At 60.8% G+C, this 13383-nt stretch overlaps 1 protein-coding gene across 1 annotated transcript in view; it reads right to left on the bottom strand.

The window, feature by feature from the left end:
- The window catches only part of rars1 (arginyl-tRNA synthetase 1), a 21931-nt gene extending 12645 nt beyond the window's left edge, over positions 1–9286 (bottom strand). Inside the window, exons 1-13 of the mRNA XM_030086624.1 lie at positions 9132–9286; positions 8350–8487; positions 8071–8256; positions 6913–7021; positions 6495–6595; positions 6296–6417; positions 6065–6185; positions 5532–5661; positions 4503–4607; positions 4228–4406; positions 4050–4159; positions 3841–3946; positions 3489–3661 (exon numbers count right to left, since the gene is read on the bottom strand). Coding sequence (XP_029942484.1) covers positions 3489–3661; positions 3841–3946; positions 4050–4159; positions 4228–4406; positions 4503–4607; positions 5532–5661; positions 6065–6185; positions 6296–6417; positions 6495–6595; positions 6913–7021; positions 8071–8256; positions 8350–8487; positions 9132–9176 — 1625 coding nt within the window. The 5' untranslated portion in view covers positions 9177–9286. The remainder of the gene's footprint in view (positions 1–3488; positions 3662–3840; positions 3947–4049; positions 4160–4227; positions 4407–4502; positions 4608–5531; positions 5662–6064; positions 6186–6295; positions 6418–6494; positions 6596–6912; positions 7022–8070; positions 8257–8349; positions 8488–9131) is intronic.
- Between the last annotated feature and the right edge of the window lie 4097 nt (positions 9287–13383).

Raw genomic sequence — 13383 nt, forward strand, 5'->3', positions numbered from 1 at the left:
ACTTCCCGCCTCAGCCTGCCACTTCCTTTCCTGCCATTCCCGCCTCAGCCTGCCACTTCCCCCGCCTCAGCCTGCCCTTCCCGCTCAGCCTGCCACTTCCCGCTCAGCCTCACTTCCTGCCACTTCCGCCTCAGCCTGCCACTTCCTGCCACTTCCCGCCTCAGCCTGCCACTTCCACCCTTCCTCACTCAGCCCCCCCACCCCCCCCCCCCCTGCCACTTCCCCCACTTCCTGCCTCAGCCTGCCACTTCCCGCCTCAGCCTGCCACTTCCCGCCTCAGCCTGCCACTTCCCGCCTCAGCCTGCCATTTCCTGCCACTTCCCGCCACTTCCTGCCTCAGCCTGCCACTTCCCGCCACTTCCCGCCTCAGCCCGCCACTTCCTGCCTCCGCCTGCCACTTCCCGCCTCAGCCTGCCACTTCCCGCCTCAGCCTGCCACTTCCCGCCTCAGCTTGCCACTTCCCGCCACTTCCTGCCTCAGCTTGCCACTTCCCGCCACTTCCTGCCTCAGCCTGCTACTTCCTGCCTCAGCCTGCCACTTCCCGCCTCAGCCTGCTACTTCCTGCCACTTCCCACCACTTCCTGCCTGAGCCTGCCACTTCCTGCCACTTCCCGACTGGGCGGGGCAAGATGGCGGACTGGATGCACAGTTGAGTTCGAGCAGTTTGATTCCCTTTGATGAGGAGAAGAATTTCACAGCAGCGCCCTGCGGAGGGGAACCCGGGGCCCCGCGGAGGGGAACCCGGGGCCTCGGAGGGGAACCCGGGGCCTCGGGGAGGGGAACCCGGGGCCTCGGGGAGGGGAACCCGGGGCCTCGGGGAGGGGAACCCGGGGCCTCGGAGGGGAACCCGGGGCCTCGGGGAGGGGAACCCGGGGCCTCGGGGAGGGGAACCGGGGGCCTCGGGGAGGGGAACCGGGGGCCTCGGGGAGGGGAACCCGGGGCCCCGCGGAGGGGAACCCGGGGCCTCGGGGAGGGGAACCGGGGCCTTTCACCACAGAAGGTACCACAGAGCAGATCCAGGTTCTCGACCGAGTCGCTGAAGGACGAAGGGAAGAGAAACGTTCTGCGGTTCGATGACGTGGAACCACGAGGCGTTCTGTGACCGCAGAACTCCGACGCCGTCAGCGTTTCAGGGTTCTCCTGCCGGCCAGAGGAACGTGGGGTCTTCGTGTGGACAGGCCGGACCGTCCAGCGGACCGGGTTTTAGAGGACGCTGTTCTTTGGCAGCGTCTCCGGTTTGACGGTCTCGGCTCTGGAAGCGTTCTGGTTCCTGAACGTCAGACGCTGAAGAGACGGAGAACAGGTCCTCTTTGACGGGGGTCCGCAGACCCAGCAGGTTCTGTCCTCCTGGTCAGATGAGAACAGAACCGGATCGGTCCGGTTGGAGTCCTGGACGGCTTTAGAGGGACGGTCCGCTGGAGACGGTCCCTGCGGGGGGGACCAGCGTTTGGACAGATGTCCTCCGGTCCCCAGAACCTGGCCGGCACTGACTGGACCCAGACCTGCCAGGACACTCAGGTCCTCTGGGTCCTGAAGACCCTCTGAGACCGCAGGGTGGACGGGTCTCTGGAGACCAACAGCTGAACCGACAGGCGCCAGAGAGAGAGTGTGAGTGTGTTTGTGTGTGTGTGTGTGTGTGTGTGTGTGTGTGTGAGTGTGAGGCTGTGTTCACACCGTCTCTCACTCCCGTGGTGAGCCGGAGCCACAGTGAGACACGTTTCCACGTTGGGTCGTCCTACTTGTGGGTGGAGCCGGGCCGCCTCCAGCAGGAGGTCAGAGGTCGACCCGGCTCCATCTAGAACACGCTCGCTCCCCGGGTCCAGCCAGCTTTCCTCGTTTGCCACTTTTGTCCGTGTGAGGCTTCCGTAGCGCACGACACGAACCGCTACTCTGAGCGCCGCTTCCTTCTGCAAGTCGGCCATTTGTCCGGCCTGCAGGAAACCATGAACAGAAGCGCCGTTCTTCAGGCTGCGTTCCGTCGTTCCGTCTGCGGCTCCGTCTGCGGCGCCTCTGCGGCTCCGTCTGCGGCGCCGTCTGCGGCGCCGTCTGCGGCGCCGTCTGCGGCGCCGTCTGCGGCACCGTCTGCGGCACCGTCTGCGGCACCGTCTGCGGCACCGTCTGCGGCACCGTCTGCGGCGCCTCTGCAGGCGCTGGACGAGGTTGCCAGATCTGTCCATCTCCCACCGTAAACCCGTTTACCTCAACAGAAAGCAGCCAAACCGCCGTCTGGGTTGAAAATGCAGGTTCAAACCGTATTCGTATAATAAAAAAAAACAGGTCATAAACACATCAGCATTTCGTCAACCCGCCAGACATCTTCAAGAAGAAGCTTGATTTGGCAGAAACCCGCCCAATCTGGCAACACAGAGCCGCCCCGGCCACACGGCTGTTCTGAGTCGTTTGACTTTCCTGCAGAGACGAAGAACAAAAGCGTGGACTCCTCTGAAGCGCGGGAAGCCGCCGTGGCGGCTGGCTCTGGATTCTACCAGAAGTGAAAAATAGAATATTGAGGCAAAAACACGACACGGCTTTTATTTTGAAATCACTGATTCTGGAACACGAATCGCCGACCTGCTTCTGTCTGGTCTGACGCCCCGTCGGTTCGACGCCGGCGAGAACATCCGGGTCTTTACGAGGCCGGTTCAACAGGAGTCCTGGCTCCGCCCACTCGGTGTGAACACGCCCCGAGTGTGTGTGAGTGTGTGAGTGAGTGTGTGAGCGAGTGTGTATGTACACTGGGTAGTTCATGAGGAACAGCCCCCCCCCCCTCCAGACGGACCTGAGGCCTCCAGCCAATCAGCTTTCACCACGACCGTCTTCCTCCAACAGCTGACCGAAGTCCACCTGATCACCTCCGAGGCCTCGGGGCCCCGCCCGAAGCCACTGAGCCAATCATTAACAGAGGGATTTCCCAGAAGGCCGAGGGATTTCCCAGCAGGCCGAGGGACGTCCCAGAAGGCCGAGGGACGTCCCAGCAGGCCGAGGGACGTCCCAGAAGGCCGAGGGACGTCCCAGCAGGCCGAGGGACGTCCCAGCAGGCCGAGGGTCAGATGGATGTGAGCAACAGAAAGCTGCCCCAGGTCCTGGTCCTGGTCCTGGCTGGGTTAGTTGTCTCGGATGAGGGTTCTCCGGGTTTCTCCAGGGTTCTCCAGGGTTCCGTCCTGTGCGTCCTTCAGCCAGACCTCACTGGACACATGCGGGACGCTCGAGTCCAGAAGCAGAGCTGGCAGAGGACGTGAGCACAGAGGGAATCGAACCGGAGACCCAGGCTTCACCACCAGACCTGGATCCACGTCAGGCCAGAGAGCCCGGAACCCACGAGAACCCGCCCAGGCCCGGGGAGAACACGCAGCCCGCACAGGGGCCGGACTGCCAACCACTGCTCCACCGAGCCGCCGGAGCTCCGCTGAAAGGAGGGGCGTCGGCCAGCAGGGGGCGCTCACGGCTCCAGGGCGCGGCGGCGGCGGCGGCGGCGGCGGCGGACTGACCGGATGCGGGTGAAGGCGTACAGCAGGTAGGCGGCCGTGTTGCCGCGGTCGTCCAGCATCTTGTCGAAGGAGAAGACGTAGTCGTTGATCCGGTTGTGGGACAGATCGGCGTACTTGATGCAGCCGAACGCCACCGAGCGCTGAGCCTGGGCCAGCTGGGCCGGGGTCAGCACCTGGGGGCGGGGTCAGGGGCGGGGTCAGGGGCGGGGTCAGGAGAGGGAGGAGGCTCAGCGAGCTTCCGGTCAATCGTCCACCACGTCGCTGCAGACCGACGGAGCAGCCGGGGGTCAGACGGAACCCGCTGACCCCCGGTGGGCGGAGCTGACCCCCGGTGGGCGGAGTCCCCTCTCACCTTGTCTCGCTCCTTCTCCTTCAGCTTGTCCATGGAGCGTCTCAGACCCTCGTCCAGCAGGTCCCTCAGCCTCACCGTGTCCCCGGAGCGCGTCTTAAACTTCTTCCTGAGCGGCGGACGGAGGACGGGTCAGACCAGACGGGGGACGAGGGGGGGACGAGGTGTGGGGGACAGGACGGCCGGCGGCGCGGCGGCGGTCGGGGACTCACTTGTCCTCTCCCAGGACGACCCCGAAGCCGGCGTGCTCCACCCGGGTCACCTGCGGGTCGTACCAGCCGATCATCTGGGCGGCGGCGAACACCACGCTGAAGTGCGTCCCCTGCAGAGGACACAGAGTGAGGACGCGTCCCCGGCCGGCGCCGCCCCGCCCCCCCGGGCCCCGCCCACCTGGCCGCTGTCCACCACGTAGATGATGACGTCGGCGCGCTCGTCCCGCAGACGCTGCCGCAGCGCCGCCAGGTCCGACGTGTCGTAGGTGAAGCCGCCGTCCGACTTGACCACGGTGAGCGGGACGGACTGGCCGGGGACGAACAGGAGACGGCGGCCCTCGTCCTCCTGGAGCAGCCCTGGGGGGACGGGGCGGGACTTCCCGTTTCTGGAACCGCCGGCTAGCCGCGTAGCGCGGCTAGCCGGCGGTGCTCCGTCCTCGTGAGGACACTGACCTTTGTCCTCCAGCTCCTGGACCACGTCCACCATCAGGTCCTGATAGAAGGACTCTCCTCGCTCCACGATGGACACGTCCAGGCAGTCGTACACCTTCTGGAACTCTGAGACACAGAGACAGGCGGAGACAGACTCAGAGACAGGCGGAGACAGGCGGAGACAGACTCAGAGACAGAGAGACAGGCAGAGAGACAGGGAGAGACAGACGACAGGCGGAGAGAGAGACAGGCGGAGACAGACGGAGAGACAGGCAGAGACAGATGACAGGCGGAGAGACAGAAAGACAGGCGGACAGAGAGAGAGACAGGTGGAGAGAGACAGACAATGACAGGGGCAGGCAGAGAGGGAGCGAGAGAGAGAGAGAGCGAGAGACAGGTGGAGAGACAGAGACACCACAGAGGCAGATGGACAGACGTGGAGACCAACAGGATGAGACAAAGGGACGGATGAGGGAGACAGAGAAAGGTCAAAAGGTCGTCTGTGTTGACATCACAGCTTCAGGTGAAGACATGAGTTAATGCTCGCGTCTGATTGGCTCTGCAACCAGGAAGTCGTGGCCTCTAGCCCCGCCCACTAACCCAGTCCGAACCGGACCGAGACCCTGACTGCAGACAGCTGTCCGGGTCAGGACCAGCAGCTGGACGGGGACCGAGGACAGGACGGACAGGACATATGGACAGAGGACACGCAGGACAGAGGACACGCAGGACGGGTACCGCAGGACAGAGGACACGCAGGACAGAGGACACGCAGACAGAGGACCCACAGGACGGGTACAGCAGGACAGAGGACACGCAGGACAGAGGACACGCAGGACAGAGGACACGCAGGACAGAGGACACGCAGACAGAGGACACGCAGGACAGAGGACACGCAGACAGAGGACACGCAGGACGGGTACCGCAGGACAGAGGACACGCAGGACGGGTACAGCAGGACAGAGGACACGCAGGACAGAGGACACGCAGGACAGAGGACACGCAGGACGGGTACAGCAGGACAGAGAACACGCAGGACAGAGGACACACCACTCCTGGAGACGTCACAGATGAGGTTCCAGCCCCGGATGAAGTCCGGGTCTCGGCTCTGCAGCCGGACCACACACTGGTAGGCCCGTCTCTTGAAGTCCTCGTCCTCATCGAAGCGCTTCTTCGACTCCTGGAGGACAGAGGACACGGGACATAGTGAGACAGAGTGAGACAGAGGGGGACAGAGTGAGACATAAGGGGACAGAGTGAGACAGAGTGAGACATTGGGGGAAAGAGTAAGACAGAGGGGGAAAGAGTGAGACAGACATGGATAAAGGGGGACAGAGTGAGACAGAGTGAGCCATAGAGGGACAAAGGGGGACAGAATGAGACATAGGGGGACAGAGTGAGACAGAGGGGAAAAAGTGTGAGACACAGGGGGACAGAGTGAGGACAGAGTGGGACAGACAGGCGTCTAGGGCGACAGACGGGCGTCCAGAGGGACAGACGGAAGTCCAGGGGGACAGACGGAAGTCCAGGGGGACAGACGGAAGTCCAGGGGGACAGACGGAAGTCCAGGGGGACAGGCGGACCTTGTAGAAGGCCTGCAGGTCCCCGATGGGCGGAGACTCGTTCAGGTAGTTTGGAAACTTGTCCTGCAGGTGAGCCAGGAGCATCCCGAACTGCGTCCCCCAGTCCCCCACGTGGTTCAGCCTGGGGACGGACACACACACACACACACACACAGCTCCAGCACCTGTGAGCAGAACCCGGTACGGGGGACGGGACGGGACGGGACGGGACGGGACGGGACGGGACCTGACCGCAGCACATCGTGTCCCAGGAACTCGAACAGGCGGCACATGCTGTCCCCGATGATGGTGGACCGCAGGTGTCCCACGTGCATCTCCTTAGCGATGTTAGGGGACGAGAAGTCCACCACCACCTGGACACACACACACACACACACAGTTGTGTGTTGGAGCTGAGGACCTGGACTGTCCAGCAGGAGGACGGACGAACCTTCTTGCGGGACGTGAGCGGCGGAGGTTGGACGCCGTTGATCAACAGGCTGCTCAGCAGTTTGGAGACAAATGTCCTCTTCAGGTGGACGTTGATGAACCCTGAGGACAGAGGGAGACGGGGACGGAGACAGGGACAGACAGGCAGGTTGACCCAGTGAGCGGCAGGACCGCGTCCTCCTGTTGTCCCACTGAGGACCAGCAGGCGGAGCGAAGAGCCAGACTCCCTGCTGCCCCCCACTGGACAGGAGGACAACGCCGAGGACGCCCCGGCGCGTCCCCGTCTCCGAGGAACCATCAGAACCTCGAGGACGCCCCGGCGCGTCCCCGTCTCCGAGGAACCATCAGAACCTCGAGGACGCCCCGGCGCGTCCCCGTCTCCGGACTCTGATGGAACCAGAACTGTCCTGAAGTCCCACCTGGACCGGCGATCTCCGTCTTCTGGATCAGCTCGTTGTCCGGAAGGTTCTGGACGATTTTCTCCGCGATTTCCCGAGGATTCACCTTCACACCCCGCAGCCTCAGCACCTGCACACACACACACACACACACACACACCACACACACACACACCACACACACACCACACACACACCACACACACACCACACACACACCACACCACACACCACACAGACACACACACCACAGACCACACACACACACAGACACACAGAACTCTTCAGGTTTTCTTGCTTCACATTTTTCGTCTATTTCAAGTAAATCTGAATCAACAGACCGCGGACAGGCCGGGGACAGGCCGGGGACAGGCCGGGGACAGGCCGGGGACAGGCCGGGGACAGGCCGGGGACAGGCCGGGGACAGGCCGGGGACAGGCCGGGGACAGACCGGGGACAGACCGGGGACAGGCCGGGGACAGGCCGGGGACAGGCCGGGGACAGGCCGGGGACAGGCCGGGGACAGGCCGGGGACAGGCCGGGGACAACGGGGACAGACCGGGGACAGGCCGGGGACAGGCCGGGGACAGGCCGGGGACAGGCCGGGGACAGGACAGGCCGGGGACAGACCGGGGACAGGCCGGGGACAGGCCGGGGACAGGACAGGCCGGGGACAGGCCGGGGACAGGCCGGGGACAGGCCGGGGACAGGCCGGGGACACCGGGGACAGACCGGGGACAGGCCGGGGACAGGCCGGGGACAGGCCGGGGACAGAAAGGCCGGGGACAGGAGCGGGACAGGCCCGGGGACAGCCGGTTACAGACAGGCCGGGACAAGACCCGGGACATGGACAGGCCGGTGGACAGACCGGGTACACGGACAGGCCGGGGACAGACCGGGGACAGGCCAAGGGGACAGTCCGGGGACCAGGCTGGGGACAGGACAGGACAGGCCGGGGACAGGCCGGGGACAGGGACCGGAGACAGGCCGGGGACAGGACAGGACAGGCCGGGGACAGGACAGGACAGGCCGGGGACAGGACAGGACAGGCCGGGGACAGGCCGGGGACAGGACAGGACAGGCCGGGGACAGGAGGGGTTCTGTGGGCTCTGGGGGCTTCTGTGGATTCTGGGGGGTTCTGGGGGGTCCGGGGGGTTTTGGGGGTTCTGGGTCTCGGACCTGGGCCAGGGCCATGGCGCTGTTGCACTGGTAGTCTCCGAACTTGGCCTGCTGGTTGGGCGTGACGGACAGCGGGGGGTGGTCCAACTCGGGGCAGGCGGCCCGGATGGCCACGCCAAACACGTCCTGCAGCCGCTGGTTGATGTTGGTCATGGCTCTGGAGGGGGGCGGGGCTTCCTGGAGACTCTGAGGACCACACACACACACACACACACACACACACTCTCTGAGCTGCCTTCGCCTCCAGCTGTGTCTCCAGATGTGGCTCTGGACCCTCACCCTCTTCAGGACGTTGATCCGGTACTTCAGCCGGGCGTTCTCGTCCCTCAGCTGGTCCAGACGAGACGTCTCGCTCGTCCCGCCCGCCGGTCTCCTCAGACTCTCGATCTCCGCCGACAGGCTGCGGATTTCCCGCTCCTGAAAGAGAGACGACCGGTTTAAACCGGGTGGCGCTGGTGGCCCCGGCTCCACGGCCGGAAGAGGCTGTGAGAACCGGGCTCACGTGGGCTCTGGATGAGATCCCTGGTTTGAATCCTGCTCAGAAGCCTCCATGGCCACAGGGCGCCAGGCTGCACTCTGCTCCCGGACGCTAGGGGGAGCCACGCCATGTTTCTGACGCTTTGACTCCAGAACGACTTCAGCAAAAACTCACGCTGAAAACTTGCCGGGGAAATTCTAAAATTCTACATCACAATCTTCTACCACAGTCAGAAAGCACGACGTGGGGCGTGGCATCCCCAGGGCCGGTGACTAATGAGTTGTTGCGGTGATTTCAGCATTGAAACAAAAAATAAACAAACACCACAAAGCTCTATGCACTGATGCCTACTACCGCTTCGAGTACCAGGAAGAGTCACACTGAAACTTAACAAAATGTCATTTAAGTTATCAAATCAGAAGGAAAAGCAAGAGCCGATGCTGAAAGGAGAGCAGCATCCATCTGGAAACGTCTTCTATTTGACTATTTTCTGAAGGCGGCGGTAAAAGGAAGTGATATAATTTAGAATTTGTGTTTTTTTACGCGGAGTGTGGCATGCCGGTGGTTCGCCTCCGGAGCTAACCTGCTGCTGGAGCCGCGCCGTGTACTCCTTCACCGGGTCTCCCATCTGCGAGGCTCCGCTGGCTGCTGTCCGGGGGAAGCTCTGTGCCGTCAGGGGTCCGAAGACAAGTTCAGAGCAAAACTCGTGGCTGATGAAACACACCGGAAGAAGTTCGCCTCACGTCGCTCAACTCTTCTTCTTTGGTTTATTTAAAGGGGAACTATGCAGCTTTTGCTCTCGCGCTCCCCCTACTGGTCTCCTGTGAAAGCTCACTGTCGTAAACGTCCTCCACCCTCCACCGCAGTGGATCCTCCACCCTCCACCGCAGTGGATCCTCCACCCTCCACCGCAGTGGATCCTTCAGGGTCAGGGTCGGGGCCTTGAGGGTGTGGCAAGTCCTCAACCAGGGTTAAGGTTAGGAGTGTGTTAGTGTGTCACAGTGCGTGTCAGTGCGTTACAGTGTGTGTTGCAGTGTGTTACATCATTGTGTTAGTGTTTTACAGTTTGTGTTGCAGTGTGTTACAGTGTGTGTTGCAATGTGTTAGTGTGTTGCAGTGTGTGTTACAGTGTGTTAGTGTGTTGCAGTGTGTGTTACAGTTTGTGTTACAGTGAGTGTTGCAGTGTGTTAGTGTGTGTTGCAGTGTGTGTTACAGTGTGTTAGTGTGTTGCAGTGTGTGTTACAGTTTGTGTTACAGTGAGTGTTGCAGTGTGTTAGTGTGTGTTGCAGTGTGTGTTACAGTGCGTTAGTGTGTTGCAGTGTGAATGAAGCGCTGCTGCTGAATGTCACAGTTCGTTTTTTTTCTCTCTCCTCGAATAAAAACAAACAAACAAACAAACGTGAAGTGAAGTTTTATTGTTGTGAAACTACAAAACGGAGGAATTCCTTCCGTTTGTGCTGGTTTGGTTTTTATTTACAACCTTTTCAGTGTCAGAGAATAAAATTCACAGCTTCTCTGGAGGAGGAGGAGGAGGAGGAGGAGGAGGAGGAGGAAGAGGGAGGAGGAGGAGGAAGAGGAGGAGGAGGAGGAGGAGGAGGAGGAGGAGGAGAGGAGAGGAGGAGGAGGAAGAAGAAAAAGAAGAAGAAGAAGAAGAAGAAAAAAGAAGAAGAAGAAGAAGAAGAAGATGAATAAGAAGAAGAAGAAGAAGACAAGGAAGAAGAAGAAGAAGAAGAAAAAGAAGAAGAAGAAGAAGAAGAAGAAGAAGAAGAAGAAGAAGCAGAAGCTGCTGCTGGTTGGGAAGGAAAACAGAACCAGAACCACCACAGACAAGATCCTTCATCCACAACCAAGAGTTAAACAGAGAGTTCTGCCAGAACCCGGGCTCCGGCCGGTTCCTCTCTCGGTTCCGCTGCCAGAACCCGGGCTCCGGCCGGTTCCTCTGCCAGAACCCGGGCTCCGGCCGGTTCCTCTCTCGGTTCCTCTGCCAGAACCCGGGCTCCGGCCGGTTCCTCTCTCGGTTCCTCTGCCAGAACCCGGGCTCCGGCCGGTTCCTCTCTCGGTTCCTCTGCCAGAAACCCGGGCTCCGGCCGGTTCCCTCTCTCGGGTCACCCGGGCTCCGGCCGGTTCCTCTGCCAGAACCCGGACTCCGGCCGGTTCCTCTCTCGGTTCCTCTGCCAGAACCCGGGCTCCGGCCGGTTCCTCTCTCGGTTCCTCTGCCAGCCGCCATCATTTCACTTTTCACACAAAAGAAGAAAAAGGAGAACGGTTCTCCAGACGTTCTCCGGCCAGCGTCACAGTTTCTACTGCAGGAAACATTCCAGGTGCTAGCATTAGCTCACACTGCCAGGCCCCGCCCACACCGCCAGGCCCCGCCCATCAGCAGTCATTAGGTGCGTTAGATGGCAGAGCCAGAGGTAGGCGGAGCTAGACGAAGCAGACGGCGCCGTGGGGCGGAGTTATCAGTCTGCCTCCAACCCGGACAGCCCTGTGTTCTCCATGTTGGTGTTTCTCATGACTCCCACCGTGGGGGTGTGTATTTATGCAAATGAAGCGTGTTACCATTGATGAGGAGAGGGCTGGGGTCCGATCCCCGGCCTGTCTGAACCAGACCGCTGGGCCAGGCAGCGGCAGCGGCTCCTCTGGGACCCATCTGGTTCGGGTCTCGTGGGTTTTCGACGCCCTACGTAGGTCCTACGTATCAGTGACCCGGGCCACATCTGGGGGGGCGGCTCAGAAGACTTGAAGGTCTGACTTACTGAGCTGCTGAGAGACAAACCTTCACTGGAGGCTTTTACTCTGAAGTTCCATCCAACAGCTGTTCACAGCTTAGCTCCGCCCACAAGCACCGACACGAGCTCTGAAGCTCCACCCACAACCAGACAGGAGCTCTGAAGCTCCGCCCACAACCAGACAGGAGCTCTGAAGCTCCGCCCACAACCAGACAGGAGCTCTGAAGCTCCGCCCACAACCAGACAGGAGCTCTGAAGCTCCGCCCACAGACCGTGAGGCTGCCGGTCTGATTTCAACACTGATGTTTGAACTCTGATGATTTTTTACAGCGAGTTAAAGAGTCTGAGCTGAAACTGTTCTGCTGAGGTTTCAGGTGAAACTTTGTGAACGTGGAGGAACGTGGAGGGACGTGGAGGGACGTGGAGGGACGTGGAGGGACGTAGAAGAACGTGGAGGGACGTGGAGGGACGTGGAGGGACGTGGAGGGACGTAGAAGAACGTGGAGGAACGTGGAGGAACGTGGAGGAACGTGGAGGGACGTAGAAGAACGTGGAGGGACGTGGAGGGACGTGGAGGAACGTGGAGGGACGTAGAAGAACGTGGAGGGACGTGGAGGGACGTAGAAGAACGTGGAAGAACGTGGAGGAACGTGGAGGGACGTGGAGGGACGTGGAGGGACGTGGAGGAACGTGGAGGGACGTAGAAGAACGTGGAGGGACGTGGAGGGACGGGAGGGACGTGGAGGGGGACGCGGAGGGACGCGGAGGGACGGGGAGGCGTGGACGGGAGGGACGTAGAGAACGTGGAAGAACGTGGAGGAACGTGGAGGGACGTGGAGGGACGTGGAGGGACGTGGAGGGACGTGGAGGGACGTAGAAGAACGTGGAGGAACGTGGAGGAACGTGGAGGGACGTGGAGGGACGTGGAGGGACGTGGAGGGACGTGGAGGGACGTGGAGGGACGTGGAGGGACGTGGAGGGACGTGGAGGGACGTGGAGGGACGTGGCCGTAGCAGAACGCGGTGCCGTGCAGCATCTGATTCCGTCTCATCGTTTCGGCCAGACGTTCCTGGACGCAGAGGAACCGACTCGGCCGGCAGCCGTCCGGGAGGAACGCTCCAAACGGAACCGTTCTTCGGATCTGGAACAGCGGCAGGTTTTGGCCACACGGGGGCAGCACCAACGTCTCCACAAGAACGCTCTCAGCTCCTCCTCCGAGCGTCCACGTCCCGGTCAGTCTCACAGTTTTTACAAACATGCAGGAATTTTCAAAATTAAAGTTTCAAAGAGAGAAAATTTAACAGCAAGACGAAACAAAACAGAACAAAAAACATCCAACGTAAAAAAAATAGCAATAAAAGAGAAGAAGATAGAAATGAGACAAACGTTAACCTTGCTAGAAAAGTTGATTAAAAAAAAATCAGATTAAAAGACAAGAACTTCCTGGAGAGACGCGTCTCGGCTAGCTACCCGCGCTCGTCGCTAACAGACGCTAACATGCTACGGCTCTGAAAACTTCACTACAAGGTTTTTAGCAAGAAAAACGTTGAGGAACAAGAGGAAGGTGGCGCCCCCCAGTGGTCAGACGCTACACAGCACAGGAAGCTCAGAGCAGCCAATCACGCAGCTCCACGCTGACACGCTGCCGTCCTATTGGCTGCTGGAGGACGACCTTCAGAGGCTGTGAGGTTCCTCCACTTCCTGTCGGCGCCGCCGGTGGCCGACAGGAGGAACTGCAGCTCCGGGCTTCATTACATTCGTTACATTTGGAGAACAAACAGTGAAGTGTGGAGAGAAGCAACCAGAACTACGTCAAGAAAAACTCCGTCAGCGAGAGACGGCGTCACGTAGAACTTCAGAGGTGGTCCAACGGCAGGAGCCCGTCGGTTTGATCCGGTGTCCACCAAACAGCGAAGACGAGGACAGACGAGACGGAGACCAACGTCCAGACAGGAAGTCTGGAAAGATTCAACCAGGGCTCCTCCATGCTGGCTCTGCCAGGGTCCTTTCACAATAAGAGCATGATTGGAACGATTGAGAACATTAGCCGAGAAACTGAAAGAAATGAAAAGCTAAGCTAAGCTAAGCTAATGCTAATGTCCAACC

The sequence above is a fragment of the Salarias fasciatus genome, unplaced genomic scaffold (genome assembly GCF_902148845.1).
Source record: "Salarias fasciatus unplaced genomic scaffold, fSalaFa1.1, whole genome shotgun sequence".
NCBI classification, from domain to species: Eukaryota; Metazoa; Chordata; class Actinopteri; order Blenniiformes; family Blenniidae; genus Salarias; species Salarias fasciatus.